The 23,097-nt window shown below is 45.2% G+C and overlaps 1 protein-coding gene across 1 annotated transcript; it reads left to right on the forward strand.

Annotated features, from left to right (window-relative positions):
- The first annotated feature begins 15,945 nt into the window (after positions 1-15,945).
- Positions 15,946-22,872, forward strand: LOC134141210 (L-lactate dehydrogenase A chain). The gene is made up of 8 exons (XM_062577260.1): positions 15,946-16,018; positions 17,729-17,858; positions 18,652-18,769; positions 19,518-19,691; positions 20,096-20,269; positions 21,149-21,266; positions 21,734-21,857; positions 22,048-22,872. The coding sequence occupies exons 2-8, from the start codon at positions 17,733-17,735 to the stop codon at positions 22,210-22,212; spliced, it is 999 nt and encodes a 332-aa protein (XP_062433244.1). The 5' UTR covers positions 15,946-16,018; positions 17,729-17,732; the 3' UTR covers positions 22,213-22,872.
- Positions 22,873-23,097: the final 225 nt, after the last annotated feature.

Raw genomic sequence — 23,097 nt, forward strand, 5'->3', positions numbered from 1 at the left:
TCTGAGCTCCTGGCTACTGGGTGAACCTATGTTAGGATTTTATTCCCACGAGGAACACGCTTTTGAAGGAAATCTCCCAGCTGGTTGTGGTTACTGAGCTTTGGTTGCCATCCTGAGGCAGTCTCAGAGCACACAAACAGATTCCCCTAATCTGCAGCTAAACCGGCAACGAACTCCAGTCACCGGTGGGTGTCAGTCCACAGGACTGGACCGGAGTTAGACCAAAGTTAAACCCCAAGCACACACCTAGTGTTGTTGTCAGGTCCTCAGCATCAACTGCTTTCCTCTGCAGATCTGCCCCTTATTTACTACACCAGGTTTGCTAATACAGACGCAGTCAGTCACCACCCCATACAACTCTGAATGCCAGGCAATGCTGCCAAACCAGGACACGTCTTTGACTCATTAAAAAGATTAGCTCAAAACAAAGCCAGGCTTCACTAAACTGCAAGGCTTCACTGCTCAGGCCCACTTCTGCTTCCTGTTCCCAGCAGCAAAGGGGCAAGCTCCTACCTGAATTTGTTCCTTCAGCAGCACCAGGTGGTATTGGAGTAGCTGCAGTAACTCATTCTTTCACATGAATAAACTAGGCAAATATTTCATTATTACTCTCATTTTCAGATCTTCCAGCTCATTAGTGTAACAATAGCTCTCTCCTTTAGAAAAATCACGTTAGGAAATGCCACGCTAAGACAACACGTGTTTTGGATGAGGTGTGCAGACATGGGCAGCTCCGAAAGCCCTGCGGCACGTCCAGGTGGCTGTGCTGATATGTGAGCTGGAATCGCAGGCTGGGTGTGCAGCTTCCCACCTATCCAACCAGGTTCATAACCAAGTATTTGGGCATCTAACTCCCAGGACACTTAGAAACATTAAAATACTTATTACTTCTTTAAAAATTCAACCCCAGGGCCATCCTGCTATTGCCTTGCTTGCCAAGAGTTGAGCCTAACTGGGCAGCATAGGTCCAAACTTTGCTAGCTTAACACCCGATTTGTACAACTGCTTTGAAACACAAAAACAATGTCATGAAGAAAAAAATAAACAAGCAGTCAACATTTTAGATATTTTTCCCATCAACTGATCAATTGTTAAGAATATTTATGCAATCAAAAGATAGTATCAGTGGTCAAATAGAGCACTTCAGCCGCACTTAATCAGCATCAAACTTTTTAAAGACAAGGGAGGATTACCTAATTCAATCCAAATTTGAGAGCACTCTCCCAAACACAAACTTTCTGCATTATCTGCAAGTTGTGATCTAAATAATTCAAAACTTCCTCGATCAAGGCTAGTGACAGAGGTTAGTTTTTCTGCAAAATGCCTCAGAAGGATTGACTATTTTTTTGAAAAGCAGTTACTGACTTCAGACCGCCACATAAGCCTACTTAAGACTCCCTAGTAGGGGATGGAGTGGAAGAGATGAAAGGTCAGAGAAACGTTCGCACAGGCTAACTATTGCTTGTTGAGGCTGAGCTCCTTTTCAGCCTCATGGAAGATGGCACCTTCAAAGACATAGTTTTATATTTGTGACCCCTGAAGGTCCACAGGTTACTTCCAAGAGATTCATGAGAAGTCTCAAGAAAAAATCAAGCCCATCTTCCATTTACAATGCAAGCATATACACGCAAGGGAATCTCCAAGGGCCTCCAAAACCAAAATGGTTGAAAACCCAGCCAAGGTGACAAGGGATTTGCTTCAGCTCTTCAGTGTGAGATTCAGTGCAACAGCCTCTCTTGGTTAACCATGGAAGGAGTCCTCATGGAACTGCCTTCACTAGATGGAAGGTAACCTGTGTGAATATCTCCCAAAGCAGCCCTAATGCTCATTAGAATTCCAAAGGGAAATCTTTTTTAACCTTGAAATATTGGTTGTACATTTGCAACTACTCCCTCAAGCAGGACAGAGTCCAGTGACTGATCTTGCTGTAGAGTCTGTTCTTTTCCCCCTCTATATTTATTTGCCTGTGATAATGACAAGTTACACGCAGCCAGGAAATGGCATCAGCACAAAGTTCAAGCTAATTTCCCTATCAGACTAGTTTCACTATTGAAGGTCTTGTGCAACAGTTGATACACAAGGCCTTTAAAGACATCTTTAGTCCAGCTACAGGGCTGTGGTTACAGGCATTTTCAGGTAGTTTGGACAGAACACTGATATTTTCTGGGAAACAGATTTTTTTCTGCTACTTCTTTACTAATGGAGATACATCAGTGATTAATCTCATCTCACAGCAACTAAAAAGTGTTATAGCCTCAAAATGATAAAAACCATACCCAAAGGCAATTTCTCTTAATTTGGCATGTAACTCAGAATTTCTCAAAGCTACTTTCTCAAAGGCAAGTCACTTGAATCCTAAGTGCTAAAAATTTCATGTATCAGCCAATACAAAGCATCTACCAACTACATCACACACCTACATTCAACATTCCATATGGAACGGGGAGCTTCCTACTCTGCACATCGTTTCCAAAAAGGATAAGTAAAACAGAGGATACTAAGTTTCAAGGAAACAATACAAATCACCTTAAAAAGGCTATATGGAGAGGAAGTGCTGGTTGTCCAGAAACAAAACACCTAATTTCCAAGAACCCGATCTCTGTCAGATACCTCAAACAGGATGTCAAGAACAGAAATGTTAATACCATGAGTTACATTTTAAATCCCACTATTTTGTCCCTCACTCCCCCAATTCCACATCATATGTTCAGCAGAACAGTATAGGAAAGGATGAGAGATTTTACATTAGAGTTATCCTATTTATATTAGTCAAGATGCTCCAGCGCAATGGATTTGCGCAGAAGTATGTGGGCTAGATTCATCCCACTTTGTCATCACCTATCCTAAAGATTTGTTTATTGCCCTGACTGTAACGTGTGTTTTGCACAAGTACTTTCTGCAGATTCAGACCTTCAATGTATCAGATGCCTAATGTCTTAAATGCTTAAGCACATAATGGCTCTTCGTTCAGAGGTCAGTCCAGTCACAGACCCCATCAAAGAAGTAACTTCTTCCACCTAACCTTAACAGAGTTGCAAACCACTCCCTTCATACAGTTATTACTGCAGTTAATCCTCATAAAAAGTGTTAATCAACACTTGTTTGCTGTCTATCACATCCCACTTTTATTTTTTCCAAGAGTCTGATATTCTCAAGATTCTTCACATCTACACTTCCCATTTCTTTCTCATCCAAAAGCAAAACAGGGAAGCCAAATTCTGAACCTGTTTTGAGTATTGACTTTTCCTGTGAACGATGGGCTTTTTTTGGAGCGGGGTGGGGGTTATGATTTACCAATATATAGTGTTGCACACTTCTCCCACTGGAGAGCCTTCCCCGCCATGACCTGCGTATTTGTAAGAGGCAGCTCCCTGGGGGACACAAGCAGCCATGCCCCCTGGCTAGGGCGCCCATGCAAACAGCAGAGCCGCTCTTACAGCCTTACCTTGGAGCCAGCTCCTCCGGGAAGGTCTGCCGCTCTCGGCATCCTTTCAGGGCTACCAGATCTGAGCAACTACTGTGGCTTTCCTTAAAGCTCCACCTTCTGGAAACCTGGGATTTTGTTAAAATCTGTTTCTTTCTAAAAAAGAAAGCCTGGCCTGGCTTATAAGAGAGCTTGAAACATGAAGTGAGGTTTTGGAAGGCCGAAAGACAATCAGAAGTACACTAGATGGTAACTTCATGCTTTTTAAACCATTCATGTAATTTGAGTCCTATTTGGGGGGGGGGTGGAGGGAGGGAGGGAAGAGCACGTTTCTTTATGCAATTGGCAGGGCTTTGCACCTTGCAGTACCAGAGAGGTGCAGAAAAAGCCTCCTGCTACCCTGCAGACAGTTCACGAGATCTGCTCTTCAGGGCAAACCACAGAGGAAGCACAGCTGCTCATCCTGCAAGCGAGACGCAGCCTCCCCTGCATTCGGGTGAGCCCCTGGGGCTGCCACATGGCGCCCTGCTCTCCTCCTCCAAAGGACACTGTGCCCTTCTCCCTGCACAAAACTTGCTGCGAGAGCAGGCTAAGCCTGCAGCAACAGGGCTGCTAACCGGCTGCTCCCACACACGGAGCGCGCCTCGTGTGGGTGCGAAGCCGGGCCTCTCCTGCACAGCTCGCCTCCCGCCCGCGGCCTCTCCACGTGCACCCAGCCGGCTGCCGCTCTTGCCTGGGGATGCCGCAAGCGCTGCCTCCCGCCTCCTGCAGTTAAGCCGGACGGCAGCTCTGCAGAGCAACGCAGCCTTCATGCTTTCACTAGTGCAAAACGGGAGCGCCAGTGGGAGGCCTGGGCACAGCAAGCCCTCTGCAACACCCAGCGCTGGCCAGCAGCTCACAGCGACTGGCAGCCAGGCCCTGGCAGAGCAACACCTTGCGGCACTGGCAAGTTCTGGACCCGTGCCATGAACACAGCCTTGCCAGCAAGCACCGCAGGAACGGGGCACCCAAGATCCCCACACAGCTTGCAGGCGCCAGCAAGGCCTGGCTCCACCGCAGCCAGGGCTTGCTCCACCTCACGTTTTCCACAGCCTCTTGTGCCCAGGCACTGCTGCGCCAGCTGCCGGGTAGTTCACTGCCTGTCTGCCTTCATTCGTGTGGCAACAGGAGCTTGTGGCCATCCTGTTAATGCTGCGGTGCAGCAACGAACATGTAAAATCATGCTGTAGCTCCAGGATTTAATAGCTCAGGTCTGCATCTGCCAGTGCTTACGCTTCCGGAAGAGTAACATCTTAGCATTTGCCTGGCTTTGAGCTACAAAAACATCTCTGAACCATGCTGTTAGCAAAGAGGGGTGCTAAAAATCTGATACATGGGTCTCAATGGAAAAACACACAATGAGGTCTGAGCAAAGCTGCTGCCACACAGGGCTGAATCAGGCAAGGCTTGTGCGGCTTGGCACCTCCTGGCACAACTGAAATGCAAGTGTAGGCCCACATTCAACTGATCCTCAGCCAGGATCAGTCTTAGGGAAGCAAAGTTAGGAGTAAACTACACCAGCTTCATGAGGTGATCTAGCAAGGTTTGGTTTTGAGCTTTTGGATAAATGCAACCTCAAAGTACAGAATGCAGATGCAGACCTGCAGATCTACACCCTTCCAAAGTACTTGCCAGTCTCCCAAAACCCAAGTCGCTGCACCCAGTTCTCCCATCAACACTTACCCTCTCCTACTAAGGTCCCCCAAACCCAGACCTCAGAGTACACAATTCTTCACATTTCAGGAAGAGTTTCAGCTGCAAGTTTTGGGTCTAGACACTGGCCACAGAAGAGCTTTACACTTCAGTCTCCCCACTTGGTGTTGTCCATTATAATCAGAGATGAAAGCATTTCCAAAGCATGCATCCATATAAAGAACTCCCAAATAGCAGCACTCTCGGAAGTCTAGGATCACCAGACCTAAAGGAAACTTGGATTTGCCAACACAACCTGGCACAAAAAGCACAGGTCAGCAATGCTGGCAGTGTGTGTGCTGGCTCCCTGTTCCTCATAGCTACACTTCACTCTGGTGAGTCCATCGTGCTGTACTTCCATGGTTTGCAGCCACACATCCAAGAGGATGAGTGTGGAAAGAATTAAAGGCTGCATCAGAGCGCTAATGCATGCAGTGCACACAGCTTCTCTGTCCCCCTCCCTCAAATTAATCACAGCACTTAGGGAAACATTAGGCAGGCTCCTGCTGCTATGGACCCCTAGCTGAAATGCGCTGTCAAGTGAGCATTTGGGGAGAAAACTGTTGGTCACAGAGACGACCAGTGTCTCTGAGACTGAGCCCAGACAGGCAAGATCCATTCTCTACCGTTTGGCACATCACTGACGGGTATGATCTTACCTCCTAAGCTAGTGTGACAGGCCACAGAGACATCATGCAGCCTGAAGCATCCCACAGTGATTGCAGGAACCCTGCCAAAGGGCAGCTTTCATCTCTGGAGCATCCTCGACCCACTTTTGCTTTCAGCATGTCCTTCTCCTCCTTCCTTTCCTCCATTTCTATCAACACTGCATTCTGCTTACTCCCTGGGTGAAATAGGGCGAACATAACCTGATTAACCAAGGGGATTTGGGCAGGAGGTGGCGGGGGGAGGGGAGAAGAGATTAATATGCAGGAAAACGCAGAGCCTTTCCCTCTTGCATGAGCTCTTGCCTATTCAATATTTAAAGTGTTCTGCGGTGGCTCTGACTTAGAGATTTGCTATAAAAGCTTCTTGTAAACTCTGTCTCAGCATGTGGATATCAGGAGAGAGAGAACATTCAGTCTGACAGGCTGAAATTCCTTCCTGACTCCAGGGTCATTCAGAAGCTTAAAAAATCACTTGAATGTGAGCCTGTGACTCCATTTTAAAATATAAGCGCCTCTCTTGCTGTTCTTCATCTATTTATGTTTGAATCCAGCCTTTATTTGGCTAGGCTCAGTTTAAAGTGTGCTTTAGAAGCTAACACTGGCTCTCTCCATCTCATCTACAGAAAAATCTCCAAGGCAGACAGCAGTTTAGAAGGTTCATATAAATAAGGAACATGTTCCACAAGCTCTAGCTGTCCTTCAAGTCCATTTTGGTAGTCTCTTTTCTTTCTAGCCATGCTTGCTTGCTTGTTTACTGTAAAACATATAGATGTTTCAGGTCAGAAATGCAAAGCTGTCCACATGCAGAAAAGGTGCCTTCTCTGACCTTCCAAGAGGTTATTTTTGGCTGCTCTTATATGCCTAAGATCTCTTACAGGAGTCAAGCACTGAATTAACTGACCCTTAGTAACCTTTGCCGAAGAGACCTGAAATGCTACGATTTTTTTTTTTTATGATTTTCATTCTCTGATTAACACAACATCCTTCTGACTCCAAAACCCCAGATGCCATTGTTGCAAGGGAACATATTTTTAAAAGGAGATGCAAAACAGTTTATTAACTAAGGCATGTACATTGAACATCATGGCTAGATATACACAGACAAACGCATCTTCCACAAAGTACTGTTACAGCTGAAAAGACAGAGAAGGAACAAGAATAAAGGACATATCCTTCATCTAGGACCTTCCGAAAGCTATTGAGTACACTCAGCTTTCAACAGCCTTCGCTTCCAAGACCAAACCTGGAGATGCAAACACCATTTAGTTCTACAAGTCTCAAAGTGACATAGATTTATTTTCCTCATTGTCACTCTAAAGGCACAAACACCCGATGAGATTAAAAAAGAAACAACACTGGGCTAGGAGCAGCCAAACACACAAAGAATGATATGCCATACAAAAAAGCAACACATAATCCCTTCTCTCTGAACATATAAATACACTATGTCACATCCCACAGACCTGGTCTCTGATCTGTCCCATGCCTGACAAATTCCAGTGTGGATATTCTCCTACTAGACTGGCACTGCCCTGTCCCTGCCTGAGCGCAAGAAGTTGGATGAGCTGCATTGCCCCAGCTACCAGTCTGAAGGCTCGTCACATGGCAGGGAATGAACACAGATCAAGGGGATTGCACACCCCTGCTGCCACTGAAAAAATTGTTCACTCTTGCATAGTGAGCAGAAGGTAAAACATGCTGGTATCTTCCAATGTTAGCAATAAATAAATAAATAAAGAACTCCTATGAATGCACAATGAACCACAGAATTTACAAAACAGAAATGACACGCAGCTAACAGAGCTCTATGTCAGCATTCAAGAGACCCAACCTCCAGAGACCCAGCTCTTACGCAAAAATCAGTTAACTGTATCTCCTCACAGAGCTTTACATTTTCTTTTTCATCATATTGGCATCTTTTAAAACGGCTGGTATACTGCCTCAAGGCCAGTTGCGTTGGGCCTAAGAATATGACAGAACAACGACATGAAATTGAACAGAACTGGTGGGAATTGGCATGCCCTGCATTTACCACCCAGGTCACAGGCATGTTCTTCCTCCTAGGATTAGGCCCAAGCTAAAGAAACTACAAATTCTCCAACTATCAGGATTCCCCCTGTGGAATCCCAAAGTCAGGTGCTTGTTCCTTTTGGTAACAGCCACCTCCTTGAGCAAGATTCACCAGAGCTTGCAAAACAACAAGGCTAAGCCTTACTAATGTTTGCTACACATTTGTGCAGTTTCATCTAAATACAGGAACAAGCGCCTACAAACCAGCAACTCCAGACTTAGCACAGTACTGTGAAAATGACTTGTTGGCAGCCCACAGGCAAGTTGCAAACTTTAATTCTCTACTATTTAAACTCTGAGGATAAATAAAAAGACTGGATTACTTGAGAGAGATAAGAGCCTGCTGGCATTTGTGCAATGTTCTTGAAGAAGACGATATACTAACGCAAGCATGGCATTTGGTGGTAACTTTGCATTTCTATGTTTCTAATTCCTGTTTTGTTTCATCTTTTTAGTTGGCAAGCCCTTCACTGAGGGGAACAACTGTGTGCCAGTACGATGCCTAGAATGTTAAGCTGTGCCCCAGCAGAGATGTTCAGCTTGGTACCTACCTGTGGTATATAAATGATTTCACTATGGTTGCATAATGAAGCAGAGACAAAACACTATTACATATGATAGCAACGCAGGCTGCACCTCTCTCTGCCCAGCCTTAGTCCTTCAGTACTGAGTCATAATGTGGAGACTTCTGTATCTCATTTTGATTAAAGAACATGTGATCTTAAAATAAAAAGGGACTCAAAGAAAATTAACACCAGCAAAAGCACTTTCTTGAGGCAGACCAGAGATCAACTCCCTCCTCCTGCCAAACCATGCTGTGAACCTACAGCTGAACTCAGGGCTCGTGTCTAGCCTTGCTGTGAGTAGAAGATGGCCTCCAGCACCAATGTGATGTCCCTGGGAAAAGGGCAGGCCACTGCATGCCATGAGTAGCCAACTAACATAAAGCTACAGCACATCTAGGTAACAGTGTAAAATGCATCACTAGCAGATAGCACAAGTCAGGAGAACTCGGGCATTAAGAAAATTGTTTGTGCTTTCTTTCCCTTAGCCACTTTTTGCTTTTAAAAATATTAAAAAAAAAAAAAAAATAAAGCCTAGGGAGCAGAACTTTTGAAAAGACAAGACAATAACTTTTCTGTGTGGGATAGCTTGGTTTCCACTCCAGTTCATTCTCCTGGCAGTACATACAATATAGGTGGCATACAAGAACCTCAGGATACTGCTAGCCTTTCACAGTCCCCACCACAGGGCTCCACATTCACACAGAGAGCAAACCACCACAGAAACAAAGATCTAAGAGAGTACCTTGTGCAGAGACCATCAAATTATTTCTCTCATCCAGAGACAGCAGAAGAGTTCAACTCTGTAACACAAGCCAAAGCCACCTGCAGGACTGCTATCTTAGGGCTGAGCCAGCCCAGCTGCAGCTCTTTTAAAGAGCTTCAGGTGTGGCCCAAGTACGTGGACTGAAATGAAAGTGACTCTGGCTACCTACTTCCATTCTGTTGCTGAACTTGTTAAGCTACAAGTTCAGCTTCATCTTTCTTCCCCCGCTGCCTTCCCTAAGGAAAAGATAAGCATTTATTATTCAAAGCCATCTACAGACATAAATGTTATCTGTACGCATTGGGAGTTTTACTAGGATGAAAGTGTGGGAACAGCAACAGGTGGGAAAGACTGTGAGACTGATGGAGAACCCAGGCCCTAGACAGGAGACTGCAAACACAGACAGCAATCATTTCTTGATCTCTGGCGTCTCACTCTGCTCCAGATACAGAATTGGGTTCTATTCTCCAAGACCATGCAGACCTAGAGGGACTAACCCAAATGTTATATCAAGCTCCAGGATATGTCAGAAGCTGTAAAAGTTGCTCTTTATAGCACTGATGTCTTCAGTGGAAGTTTTGAGGAGAGGTATCTTGCATGCTGCTCTTGATGAAAACCTAGACCACACTATTTTCACTGGCTAGGACTTCCTTGACCCCACAATTTTGTATTGCCAAATTAAGAGCTTCCTCTTGTATAGCCCTGAACTGTCTCCTAAACCTATTAAAGAGACAAAGGGATGGGTTCAGGTCTTGGTTGTGCACCATTTCCTATAGAGTTAGCAAGGCAGGAGATTCCTCTACCAAACCTGCCTGTAACACTGAGATACACTTTCAGCTTTCTACAGGAAAATACAGGAGATGCATGGCCTGGTAACTTCTCAGTCACAGGATGCTGTGTTTCCAACGGGTATTCCTGGGGTTCAAACAATGCATCTTGGAAGTTTGATTCACAGAAATGAGACCATTTAGCCAGGGCTATTCCCTGATGGGAGAGAATATGTAACCAGCTATCATCTTCAATATGCTGAGGTTCAACCACATATGCAAGGTCTGAGATGCTAGAAAAGTATCTTTGAGAAAGACAATGGTCAGATCATATGATTGGTACAATTATTGGTACACATCTCCCTTTTCTTCCTTAGAACACGCTAGGTCTGCCCAACATACAAGCGTGCTTCCACATTCCTTGATGGGTCCAATACCATCTTCTTTGTTGTTTCCTCTCATCTGTTGTTTCCAGATGACTTATGTTTTTCACTGTAGGGGAGACAATGCTGTGCTATTAAATGCACTGTGTCTCAAATGGACTGTTACTGAATCAGTAACAACTTGCCTCTGCAGGACTCTGCATAGCACTTTACCCTGAGCTAACCAACTTGTCAATGTGTCAGCTTCCCAGAAGGGATCCTGGAAAAACCAAAACTGACCACTGCAGAATGCATATGAATATTAAAGTAAGAGCAAGGGGGTCTCTGCTCTGGTTGGAGCACAGGGACATGCCACTGACCTTTTGCTGCTGAACCTGCCTGCCCTCTGGAATTGGCAAGTAGCAGCAGCACAGCCAGCAGCCCTGCTCTCATATCCCTTCAGTCTCCTTACTGTAATTTAAGGAAAGTCTCCACTTACTGCAACCTGCCAGGCACTCAAGAACAAGTCAGATAACAGTAATAGTTGGTTCTGCTGCTGCCAGTGTAGAACTTGGGTGAGAGGCTACAGTAATGATTGCGCTGCCCCTGGCAGTCAGCAGGAGACAGGTGCTGAACTGGCTGAGCTCTGTCTGAGACTCCGCTAGGCAACGACTGAACAGCGGCCCTTCTCTGCCAGGCTGCCTTTCCATCTTCCTCTGACCATGTTTTTTTTATTGGAGAATCCCATTTCCTGCAGTTCCTAAGTAAACGAGTGAATATTCAGAGCAGCATAAAAGGAATGGGTTTGGCCTGCCGAATCCTGCACGATGACTCATGCTTCCCGGAGCAAACTCCTTCCCTCAGTGAAGGGAGTCAATGTCAGGCATTCAGCTCAGCCCAGCTCGCAGCATGTTACACTGCAGCTAGCTACGGCGAGCACTTAGAAAGCAATTACAAGAAATACAGTTTTGTTTAGCTTCATACTGAAGTTATCATAAGATACGAAGTTTTCTTTAGCTTTATACTGACTGTATAATCCATTGCTGCCATACTTGGAAACATACACAACCTTTTAAGGGAAAAAGGAAAACTGCTGTAACTTGGAATTCCTGAGTATCGAAACATGTCAACTAGCAAATAGCTTGCAATCAAAAATTACATCTAACAAAAGGGAATTGCACAAGTGTGGGAAATTATTGATTATTAAACATGTCTCCATATATATTGCCCCAGTGCACATTTATAAATAGGTTGTAGAAATACATATGTAGAAATATCCGGAAATGACAATTGCATCAGTTAGCCCTCCCCCCTCTTTGCCACAGTGACAGTGGAAAGGAAAAGACAGTGAAAAGCAGCAAAAGCACTGATCTTTGTAATACCAGTGTCCCCACTGTAACATGCATGCATAGGAGTAGCCAAGGACAGGGACCCTGAAGAGTATTGATCATGACTAATTAGCTATGTGCAGAACTACCTGCTGGTATAAGCTAAGAAAGTCATTTTTTAGCTTTTAGTTTCTCTTGAGATCAGTTCAAATAGCATTATGTGGCTATACTGTGGAAATCTGAAGAACACAAAATAAGGATTTTATGGAGTGTAACCAACTTCATGAATCTTACCCTGAGAAGTATTTAAAATAGCAAGATTTCTAGCTCTGGGAGCCTTCCTGATGTTGACAATTTAGCAGCACATACCAACCTTTTTATCCCAAGCTACCCCATTTTTGGACTTCACCTCAATCTTCTCTGAGGCAAAGATTCTCCATCATTTTAATTTTGCACTACAAAGCTGAAGTATTTCACAATTAACTAACCCATACAGTACCACTGTGAGGTTTGTAGATAAAGACCCTTCCCATTTCACAAGGAATAATGAAGCTAGAAAACTGGAGGAAGCTGTTCAGGCCACAGAGTAAATCAAAGTGGAAGACAGGACCAGACATTCAAACATTTCCAGCGTGCTATCTACAGTGCCTGCTGCTACTGCAGTGGGAGGCAGCAGTGGAAAAGGAATATGAAGAATAACCTCCACTATGTATACTAGTGAGCAAGGTTCGCCCAATCCATGCGATCAAAGTCCTCCACTTAAATTAAAACAGACTTGGCCTCCTATCTTGTGCATGCAAGAACATGCCCTTAATTTTCTCATCTTGCTCTCTTGGTGGTGTTATGAGCCTTCTCTGTTTGAAGCTCTCTGAGACAGAAGATCAATGTCAAGCATGCCAGATGACTGCTTTCCTTCTGAGCATCTATTGCTGTTATTAAGATCACAAAGGACACATAAAAGGAACCATTTGGCATTTGCAGCCAAATTCTTCTCAATATTGTAACTCAGGTGAATTAACACTGGCATGATAGAAGTGGACACTCTTTTCTAACAAAACAAGGCTTCTGATCTGCTTGCCACCATCAAGAACATGTTGGAACAAAGATGGCTATGAAACATCCCAGCTACCTTGCTTTAGCCTACTCTACTAAAGGCAGGATCTGAGGTATCTGAATAGGCACCAGACAGCTGAGGTGAACCTGATCCTGTAAGTAACCTAATGCTGTAAGTAATGGAGACCTGAAGTAAAGAACAGCACCAGAGAGACATGTGAAGCTCTTACTGCAACTTATATCCTGAAAACCATGTCCAATTTTATTTAGTCGAAGCCATAGGATAAGAACAATCTTACAAACACCTATACTTCTTAGAAACCTTGATGTCACCATGACAGTACTAGAATGCCATGTGCTCTATATTAGTTATGTATTTTAACAACACCCATTAGTGTGTCTAATAACACATAGTCTATCCAGAAAGTTTTGCCTTAGAAGCTTCTTGCCTCACACTTAACTTCCTCGGAACTATGACTTTATATAGGAAGAAACTACTTCTTGACCTTGTTTCTGTCAAACACTTTTTCTATCCTGCAAGATGAAGATTAACACAATGTCATCCAGATGCTGTTGTCTGCAACTCAAGCTCTGGATGAGTTGAGCCCAATGCTACTGTAAATTAAGACTCCAAGGACACAGAACTAAACTTCTTAATCTGTCCTTGAGAGTTTTGATAGAACAAGATGCTCAGTGAACCCATCGTAACACCATATGACAGCACTACATTATATGGCCTCCTTTTCTTCCACAATCACGCTACATTAGGCCTACTAAGCACCTACCAGCATTTTCCTGTCTGTAACTACCACAGTCCTCCAACACTAAACACCTCACAGGTATCATTCAATCCTCAAGCAGCAGCAAAGTATATCTAGTTTTACACCTCACAAGTATCATTCAAGCCTCAAGCAGCAGCAAAGTATATCTAGTTTTGCAGCTGGTAAGTCACTGCATTTAACCTTTGGTAGAAGTACTGGTCTCTATAATGAGAACTAGAACTTACGTTTTGCCAGCTTGAGTTTCACAAACCTGTGGGCACATCTCTCTTTATTCTGTTTCAAGTGCTTTTAGATGTTTTCCTACCTGTGTTTGTTGTTTGTTTTGTTTTGCAATGGACTCTCTGGAAAAAAAAAGAAAGAAAGAAAGAAAGAAAGATGAAGCTTTGGCCTACAGTTCCTGTAAGATCATCATGGCAAAAAGGAATTGCCCTGGGGCTGTCTCTGAGAAGGCGTTAGTGCACTCTGAACAGCTGCAGGAAATTCCTCCACTTGTAAAGCAAGGCTTGGTTGAACGGTACAAGTCTTACCTGGGATGACACACACCTGTATTCACTGAATCTGTCCCATGTAATATGACTGAGCGCTGTGTTTTAAGCTCGCATGTACAGGGAGAGGGATGAGCTTGTGGGGAGACAGAGACCTCCATGACAGCATACATTCTCCCCATTTCTAAGTTGGCTAAATCTGGTGACCAAGAGGTAAACTACTCAGACTGATTTTAAAAGAGAGAAAAGACATCCTAAATAAAGCAGAAATGGAAAAGGTGGTATAGGTAAAGGGAGAAGAAGGTATTAATTAGTAAGGCAGGCCATCTGACATAGCAAGATGGATAACCACTTCAAAAAGGAAGTCAAACTACGAACAGCTATTGCCAAAAATCAGCCGGAGTTAAAGTCCAAAACGAAACTGAGACAAACATCAGAAAAGTACTACAGCCACAAAAAAATTAAAAAGCAGGGAAGGAAAAGAAGGTCCACTGTGCAACAAGAATGTGATGGAAAATAAAGGTAATGTAGCTGCTGACTCACAACTAAATGACTGCTTCCCTGATTTTCATTAAGGATGATCATGCTAATCCATGGGGTAAAGTCAGGATGTCTAAGGGGGATAGAAAGCAGAAATGAACCCAGCAGAATAAATGAACGCAGTCAGGCGCAAGCAAAGCTCACAGAGTTTACTGTGCTCTGACTGGTGGAACCAGACAACCTTGATCCCAGGATCGTGAAAAGAGCAGCACAGCAAACCACAAATCCAGGTGCAAGGATTTCAAGTGCAGTTACTGACTTGGAGGCATTACCATAGGGATAGAGAATAGTAAATACTTGAGAAGCGAGCCAGGGCAAAATTGGTCTGGGCCCAAGCACTTGATCTCAATCTGCAGTTCTTCAGGAAAACTTGTGATGGAAATTTTAACAAAAAACACAGAGTTCAATGAATAAGAACGTAAACGACAGCAAGGGTTTACCAAAAGCCAGTTTTGTGGGGCAAACCTGTAGCACTGCAATAAACTGAAAGTTCAGGCAAGCACAGAATAATAATTTTAGCTCTTTGTTAGTAACATAGCAAGCAATGAGTGAAGAGGAAAAGGACTGGGCTGCATTAACCACAGGGTGATACCAAGCTGACAGTACAGCATGACCATGAAAGACAAATATGAGTCCAGTCACGGTATCTTCAGTAATGATAGGAAAACGTTAGTATTCATGCATGAGGCACCACTGAGAAGACTGTCTAAAATCCCGCGGAAGGCATCCTCTCTCAGGGGAAAAGACTTCTCACTGCAAGATGCCCACGAAAGGATGCCGCAGAGAGAGCCTGTATCTTGTGGGACCGCAGTGCTCCAGCTTGCGTAACTAAAAACAAAAAATGAGGGGAATTTGGTACATGAATACATGGAAGAAGGAAGTAAACACCAGACAGCGATGTCTGGGACAAAAACAAACATCTGGAGATCTAGATGGAAACTGGAAGCAGGTTTCCAGCCTCCGGCCAAGAGGCTGCGTCTGGACCGCGGCCGCGCAGGCGGCGGGGCCGGACCCGCGGCGGGGGCGCAGGGCGGGCGGCGCCGGCCGGGCCCTAACGCGCCTTCCGCGGGGCGCAGCCGGCGCCCCCGCTGCGCTGGCAGCCGGCAGCCGCCTTTTCACTCTCTTTCATCCCCGCTGATAATAACGCACGGGACACGCGTCTCCCGCGACCCGCATCCGGGGCCGCCCGTGCCCCGGGGCCGCCGTGCGCGGAGCCTGCTCCGCTGCCCTCGCCGCGCGCCGGCCCGGGCGACGCGGGGCGGCCGTTAGTGGCCGTTAGTGACCGTTACGGACCCGCCTCCCCCGCTCCCGCCCGCCTCGCGGCGCGGCGCGGCCCCCCCCCCACCCGACGTGTCGGCGGGCACGTCCCCACCGGCGCGGCCCGCCCGCCCCGCGTCAGCCGCCCGGCCCTACTTAAGGCGCCGGCCGCCGCCCCAGCGCGCCCCTGCTGCCGCCGCCGCGCTTGGCTCCGGACACCGGGTAGGCGCGACCGCTGCCGCGGGGCTGCTGGCGGCGGGAGGGCGGCTCGCGGGGCGGGAGCGGGCTCGGGCTCGGGGCGCGCTGCCCGCGGGGCAGCCGGCGGGCCCGGCGGAGCGTGCGGCCGCGGCCGGCCCCCCACCGCGGGACACGGGGCCCCGCCGGCCGGCCCTGGACTTCAGCCCGGCGCCCCGCCGCGCCCTGCCCGCGGCGCGGCGCGGCTCGGCTCGGCTCGCTCCTATCGCCCCGCGGGTAAATAGAGGCTGAATCACCGGGCGCGCCGGCCCTTGGCGCGGGTCTCCCGGCGCTTCGCCTGGGTGGGCGAGCGCGCCGCTCTGGGTCGGCGCCTGGCGTGAGCTGAGAGCAGCGCCCTGCCTGCTGCGTGGGTGCCCCCGCAAAACCGGCGGGCCGGAGCCCCGCGGGAGCAAGCGGCTGGAGATGGGCATCGCTTCGGGCGGCCTTTGCAGCAAAGCATTCGTACACGCGTTGCGCTCAGAAGGAGCGTGCGTGTACTGCCTTACCACCTCGGCTCCTGCTGCTCCCCTAACCGGCTTCCTTCAGTGGAGTAACAGCCTGAACATAATTGAAGTACTAAGCTTAAATCTGAGACGCTTGAGCAGGCGCTGCTTGCCAGCCCTGCGTGTGTGTATTGCCAAGGGAGGGCTTGGCACGTGGCGAGAGCGCATGTATTAGCCTGCACTTCAGGGGATTCACGCTTTGAATGAAGACTGATGTCTCATAGTCAATTTTTTCTAAATATGTGTGCTGCTGTCTCCCCTTCTCCCCCAGCTCGCAGCTCCCAGCTGCCCTGCCAGCGCTTCCTGGCTGGGGGCCCCTTCCAGCTCTGCACAGCTCCAGCTTGTTCTGCGCTAGCTCTAGGATCAGGTCACGTCTGTACTTGCATCTGTCTGCGAGGATGCCCTTGCCTTGGGCTGCTCAGGGGAGACGGAGGCTGGAGTGCTGCCAAGGCAGCACTGACTGGGAAAGCGTTGTGTTGGCTTTTACAGGGACCCTGGGGCCAAGGCACAGTGCTCCATCCTTGTCCTTGTGTCCCCCCAGCACACCTGTGGCTGTCACAGATCAGAGCCCATATACTTGGGTTGTTGGGCAGCCCGTAGCTGATAAATCTGAGCATGATGTTAATGCCTGTCAGAAGGAATAATCTGTTTTAGGGATGTGCAAGGAACTTATGCTTAGTTACTTGCCTTAGTTTAAAACTGTGCAGTTTCCACTTAAATCGGTGGAGATGACTTTGGGGATCAGAGCTTGAGGAAAAGCTGTCTTGCTTCAGTGTTGCACAATTCTGGCTCTAGAAAGGCTTCAGGCATACAGTACCAGTTTTTCAGTGCAGCAAAATGGATATTGCCAGGCCCTGCTGTGCCTAGAACTACTAAAATGGCTTCCTGTAAATCTAATATGGATGATCATTTAAGATATTCTGCTAATGCTCCTAGAGTACCATCCAGCCATCAGTGCTTCCCAGGCTGCATTTGAGGGCAAGCTATAGCAAGCTTGCTTAAATGGATTGTTACCAACAAGTCAAACTTTAATTGTGATGCTGGATACAGGCAGTAATGCCAGATAGTTTGGGCATACTATTTGTATTCACTTTTTTGCCATCCTGTAATAAGTCCCATTTGCTTCATACAAATGTTACAATGTCAGTAAAAGCTCTAATGTGCATGGAGAAATCATATTCTGCTTTCCTTTCAGCAACATGTCTCTCAAGGATCACCTCATCCACAATGTCCACAAAGAGGAGCATGGTCATGCCCACAACAAGATCACTGTGGTTGGTGTGGGTGCCGTTGGCATGGCTTGTGCCATCAGCATTCTGATGAAGGTAAGTCTCAAGGTTCAGATGAAGAAGCACAGTGGTGACTATCTGAGGCCTGAAAGAGGTGCAAAATAGGTGGGCAGTGAGAAGTAATCTCCCTTATAAGACTAGTTGAGCTAGTGCACAAGATAGGCTTTTTGATTGTGCATTCCCTTCCTTAAGTCTGAAATTGAGCAGCAAACTTTAAGCTAGTAACAGCAAGAACAAATTGCTCTAGTTTTTCTTGTAACCAAGTTTACCCCAGCATTAGACAGAATATACACTGTAGATTTTGGCTTAAGAGCTGCATTTGCCGTTGAACGACTCCTAGCCCTTCCCCCCATAGGTAAATGGAAGCCTTTAACATTCCGAGCACAAAAAAGGTTTAGAACCGAGAAGCTGTTTTGCTGCACTGGCCAGTGGAATAGTTTATTACAGGGTGAGCTGGAAAAAGTGGTTCTAAGCACTTCAGGTGACTTGTTCTCTGTATTGAATTAAAACGCAGTGCTTACACCAAGCTTACTTTTTATGCTGTAAAAATGATTGTTTGTGAACAGCTGTTCAGTTACTCTTCATCGGTTGAGATGTTGAATTGTACTGCACATAGAATGTGGATATGAAAAGAGTACAGAAGGAGCTCAGTAAAGTGAATATCCCAGAAGAGTAACTTAAGTAACTTGGGAACAAGTGATCCAGGTGAACAAAATTGCTTAAATACATCACTGCTTTTAAAAGAACTGCAACTTCACAGTTTATAAATGGAGTACTTAGTGCAAAGAGCTACTAAACTGACTTATTCTTTAATCCTGGTCCCTTGTAGGATTTGGCTGATGAACTTGCTCTTGTTGATGTTGTGGAGGACAAGCTCAGAGGAGAGATGCTAGATCTCCAGCATGGCAGCCTCTTCCTTAGAACACCCAAGATTGTTTCTGGCAAAGGCAAGTAGCAGGCTGTGTCGAGCATTTCCAAATGGAAGCAGCTGCTTCAGATATTGAACTACTCATCCAAGTCTAGCACTCAGTCTGTCCTCCTAATCCTAAGGAGGAAGGCTCTTCCATTTATGTTTCTGGACAAATACTACTCACCTGATATTCAGTGTTGTGTACCTTGCTAAAACTAGTCTCACTCAGTACTGCTCTGTCCTGGAACTGGATGCTCAGTATAGAAAACTTCTGCAATTCTTAAGTATTCCTGAATCTTTGGGAGTTTTACCTCACAGTTAGCCCTGAATTTGTTACTGCTTACCTGTTTGCTACAAACATCTGACAGGGGCAAATGCCTCAGTTAATGTGCAACTCCTGTGTCCATAGGTAGTAGGTTATGGCAGCAGAGCCTGTTACACCTTTTTCTTCTATGCAGCACTTGCTCTATAAGCCATTCCTCTACATAATTCTCAGGTATGAACTAGCATGTGTATAACATCCCATTGCCTGTCTGCTGATAAAGATTTTTAATATGCCCTTAAGGATGCCACCTGTGTCAATGAGACATGCTCTTAAAGAAAATTCTTAATGTCCGTAATTCTTAATGTAGAAGCTAAGTCTAGGGCAATAATTATCAGGAGAGTTTCAGTGCTCTCAGACTTGAGAATTTTAGATATCAATGTTGCAAGAAACTTGAACTCATGTTTGAAACCATGAAACCATGTTTAGAAAGAAGTCGTTTGACACAGCCTTTTGTCTGCAGATTACAGTGTGACTGCACACTCTAAGCTGGTCATTGTGACTGCTGGTGCCCGTCAGCAAGAAGGAGAGAGCCGCCTTAACCTGGTCCAGCGCAATGTGAATATCTTCAAGTTCATCATTCCCAATGTTGTTAAATACAGTCCTGACTGCAAGCTGCTTATTGTCTCAAACCCAGGTTTGTCTTGCGTTGCCTTAATAAAACGACTTTGCTTAGACAGTAGTGTTTTCTTCAGCAAGGGGGTGGTAGCATATTAACATGAGCAAGCGTAGGCTTTTAAAACATGCTTGTGTCAAATAAACACATAGCAAGATACGTCATCTTCCCTCTCCCCACTCAGTAAATTGTTTCTCTGAGAAATAGCTGAAGTTCTGCCCAACTCAAGTCTTTAGCTGCTTTGCAAATGACCTTTGGCATGTGATGTAATTGTCAGTGCTGCTCAATGCATGTGTAGCATAAATCGTCTGATGTAATTAAGAGGTATCTTCCATCCACTTGTAGGGATTTTTCTGAAAATTAATTAGCAAGTGCCCAAGTGCCACTACCTAGCAGTTCTGATATCTTCCCTGTTCTCCTCGCAGTGGATATTTTGACCTATGTGGCCTGGAAGATCAGTGGCTTTCCTAAACACCGTGTTATTGGTAGTGGCTGCAATCTGGATTCTGCCCGTTTCCGCTACCTCATGGGAGAAAGACTCGGCATCCATTCTCTGAGCTGCCACGGATGGATTGTCGGAGAGCACGGAGACTCCAGTGGTAAGAAAAAATTTTGTCCATCCCTAAGGCAGATCTTTTTTTTCTATATTTTGTTTGCAAGAAAAATCACCTGCGAAACCGATAGGAAAAAAACTTGCTCAAAAAAATCTTTGCACTGCAGCAACCCAATGCAAGTCTGGCTTTAACTCTTCTGCAGCATACAGTAACCCTAGATGTTCTATATTTGACTTGAGTTACTCTGCTTGGAAAAGGTCATTACTGTAACCTAAGGAGGCAAAAAATTTCTGGCTGGGTTGTCCCTATAACTCTCCAAAAAACAAACTGAAGTAGCAGGAGGGTAAAGTTCTTTGCAAGGGACTCCCAGAGAGCTGTACTAGATCTACTGGTAGTCACTGAGTTATCTTCAGTGGCATTTCTGGATTAGTCCAAGAACTATATTTAGGAAAAGCACAGAGTCAAGTCTAGACAAGGAAGGGGGGAAAAAAGAGCAATGTTCCCCTTATTTAACCTGTACTCTTTCTAGCAGAAGCTGAGCAGCACTGTTTGCTTCCAGACACCCAGTAGGACTCCTTTAGAATAAATTCTTATTTAGAGAAACCTTTGCAAAATACAGAGTTGCTGTCATCTTAGTTCAGCTTTACTGAAGTAAAACACCTAAACAAGGTATCCTCAAACCCTGTAACATCATGTGTAAAGAAAGATGGTTGTTTGCTCCTAGGTTAATAGCCTGTAATTTGGATTGGGCTCATAGGCCATACTACATCTGAAGTCACATCTAGAACAGTGATGCTTGCATGACAGAGGAATTCAAATAGATACTATGTTGACTGTTGGTTTTGGGAGGATATGACTGACACTTTTGTGTGGTTGGGTATATTCTTTACCTTGTGAGATGATTAATATCTGTGCAACTCTAAGTACCTGTCTGGAGCGGAGTGAATGTTGCTGGCGTCTCCCTAAAGGCTCTTCATCCTGAGCTGGGAACTGATGCAGACAAGGAACACTGGAAGGAGGTCCATAAGCAAGTGGTGGACAGGTAAATAACTCTTTTATTTCTCCTTCTCAACGTAAGAACAAATAATTAAGAATAACATCTCTGAAATGCAGCATTCATATCTTCTGTAAATACTAACTATAGTAGCAAATACAAAAACAAAAATAATACAGCTTGAAGTAATGTTTTTAAGTAGTAATAAGCATTAGGTAGTGATGAAGTAATGTAGATTTGGCAGAAATCTAATTTTTCAAGGTCAGTGAATTTAAAATCAGGGAAATGCTTTAACTTCATGCCCAGTGGTACTGAGGGGAATAGTGTACTACTTGGATAGGATTTTTCACTGCTGTAAGTTTTATTTCAGTCCTGTCAGTAAATCAGTGAACCTCTTGGTGTTTCCAAATCCTCTCAGGTGTTTCCAAAAATCTTTATTTAAAACTTTAAATAGTCCCCTTGATGCTGTTTTTTTTTTTCTTCTTTCCTTTCAATAAGTAACTTTGTCTCTGCAGCGCCTATGAGGTTATCAAACTGAAGGGGTACACATCATGGGCTATTGGCCTTTCTGTGGCAGATCTAGCTGAAACTATTATGAAGAACTTGAGAAGAGTGCATCCAATCTCTACAATGGTTAAGGTGAGCAGCCCTCCCCCAAACTTTTCTGCCCTAATGAAAATTAAACTTGGAGGCTCTGAAGGTAGGTGATAGCTTCCTAGGTTAACATCTGTTTCCACAAGTTCCAGAACCTTGCACTTGAGCTTTTTGGGTAGAGTAGTGTATGAAGTATACACCTGGGACACTTAGCTTATCCTTATCTACTTTTCAGGGCATGTATGGAATAAAAGAAGATGTCTTCCTAAGTGTGCCTTGTGTACTGGGTAGCAATGGCATCACTGATGTAGTAAAGATGACCCTAAAATCTGAGGAAGAGGAGAAATTACGGAAGAGTGCTGATACACTCTGGGGAATCCAGAAGGAACTACAATTTTAGATTTGTCCAAGCAGTTCACTGTTTGCAGTTTAATGGATTTAGTGGTTTGTCTTACGTTGTACTTTCCAAGTAGGTCAAATCCTTCGATGTATGCATCTCAACTAGAACACGTAAAAAGCTAAAACCTGAACAAATCAGTTTCCTGAAGATAGTATTAGGGAAACTAGACTAGAGTTTTCCCTGTTCACAAATACCAGTGTTCCTAACCAGAGCTAGGTAACAATCTGATCTTGTATGGTGAAGTGGTGTGATGTAAATCCAGCATTCAACACAGCACTGCCTAGAAAATCTTCTGCCTTTTCCTCACCTGTTTAATGTTGGTTCAGAGCAACAGGTAACTGGTTATTACACAGTGTGAAACCAAAGACCTTTCTTGCAGTTAAAGGATTGTCAAATCAACCGACCAACCTTCTCTGCCAGTTAAATAGCTTGAATATTTCACTGTTGGTAGGTCCAAATATATTTTCCTAACACTGCTTTGGAATTTTTGTGTCTACCTTTTTTAGAGAACCTTATTTTTGTGTACTCTTATCAGAGCAGTTGTAAATCTGTCTCCTAAACATATATTAAAAAAAACACCCTAATGTTTCTGTATGCAACAAGACAACAGCTGTCCAACTGTAGCACCAGTTCCAACACCAAATAAACCATGAACTGTTATTTTGGTCTCCTTGTTTTGTAGAGTCTCCTTGTCTCCTCTCTTGTAGAGAGGTTGTATCTCCAACATGCAGCTTACTTATCAGCACTTACATCATTCAGAAACATCACCTATTTCCTTAGTATCACTAATTCAGACCTCACCTGTGTAACAGTTGTGTGTGTGTAGCTACTCTGCTGAAGGCTCCAGTTAGTTAGAGAACTTACTTACATTCTCTAGTGTGAGAG

The sequence above is a fragment of the Rhea pennata genome, chromosome 5 (genome assembly GCF_028389875.1).
Source record: "Rhea pennata isolate bPtePen1 chromosome 5, bPtePen1.pri, whole genome shotgun sequence".
In the NCBI taxonomy this organism is placed as follows: Eukaryota; Metazoa; Chordata; class Aves; order Rheiformes; family Rheidae; genus Rhea; species Rhea pennata.

Excerpts from the sequence above, each read along its gene's own strand:
- LOC134141210 (XM_062577260.1), top strand. The coding sequence starts at position 17,733 with ATGTCTCTCAAGGATCACCTCATCCACAATGTCCACAAAGAGGAGCAT. Across the intron at positions 19,692-20,095 it reads GCTTATTGTCTCAAACCCAG|TGGATATTTTGACCTATGTG; the intron begins GTTTGTCTTGCG and ends TTCTCCTCGCAG. Across the intron at positions 21,858-22,047 it reads CAATCTCTACAATGGTTAAG|GGCATGTATGGAATAAAAGA; the intron begins GTGAGCAGCCCT and ends TCTACTTTTCAG.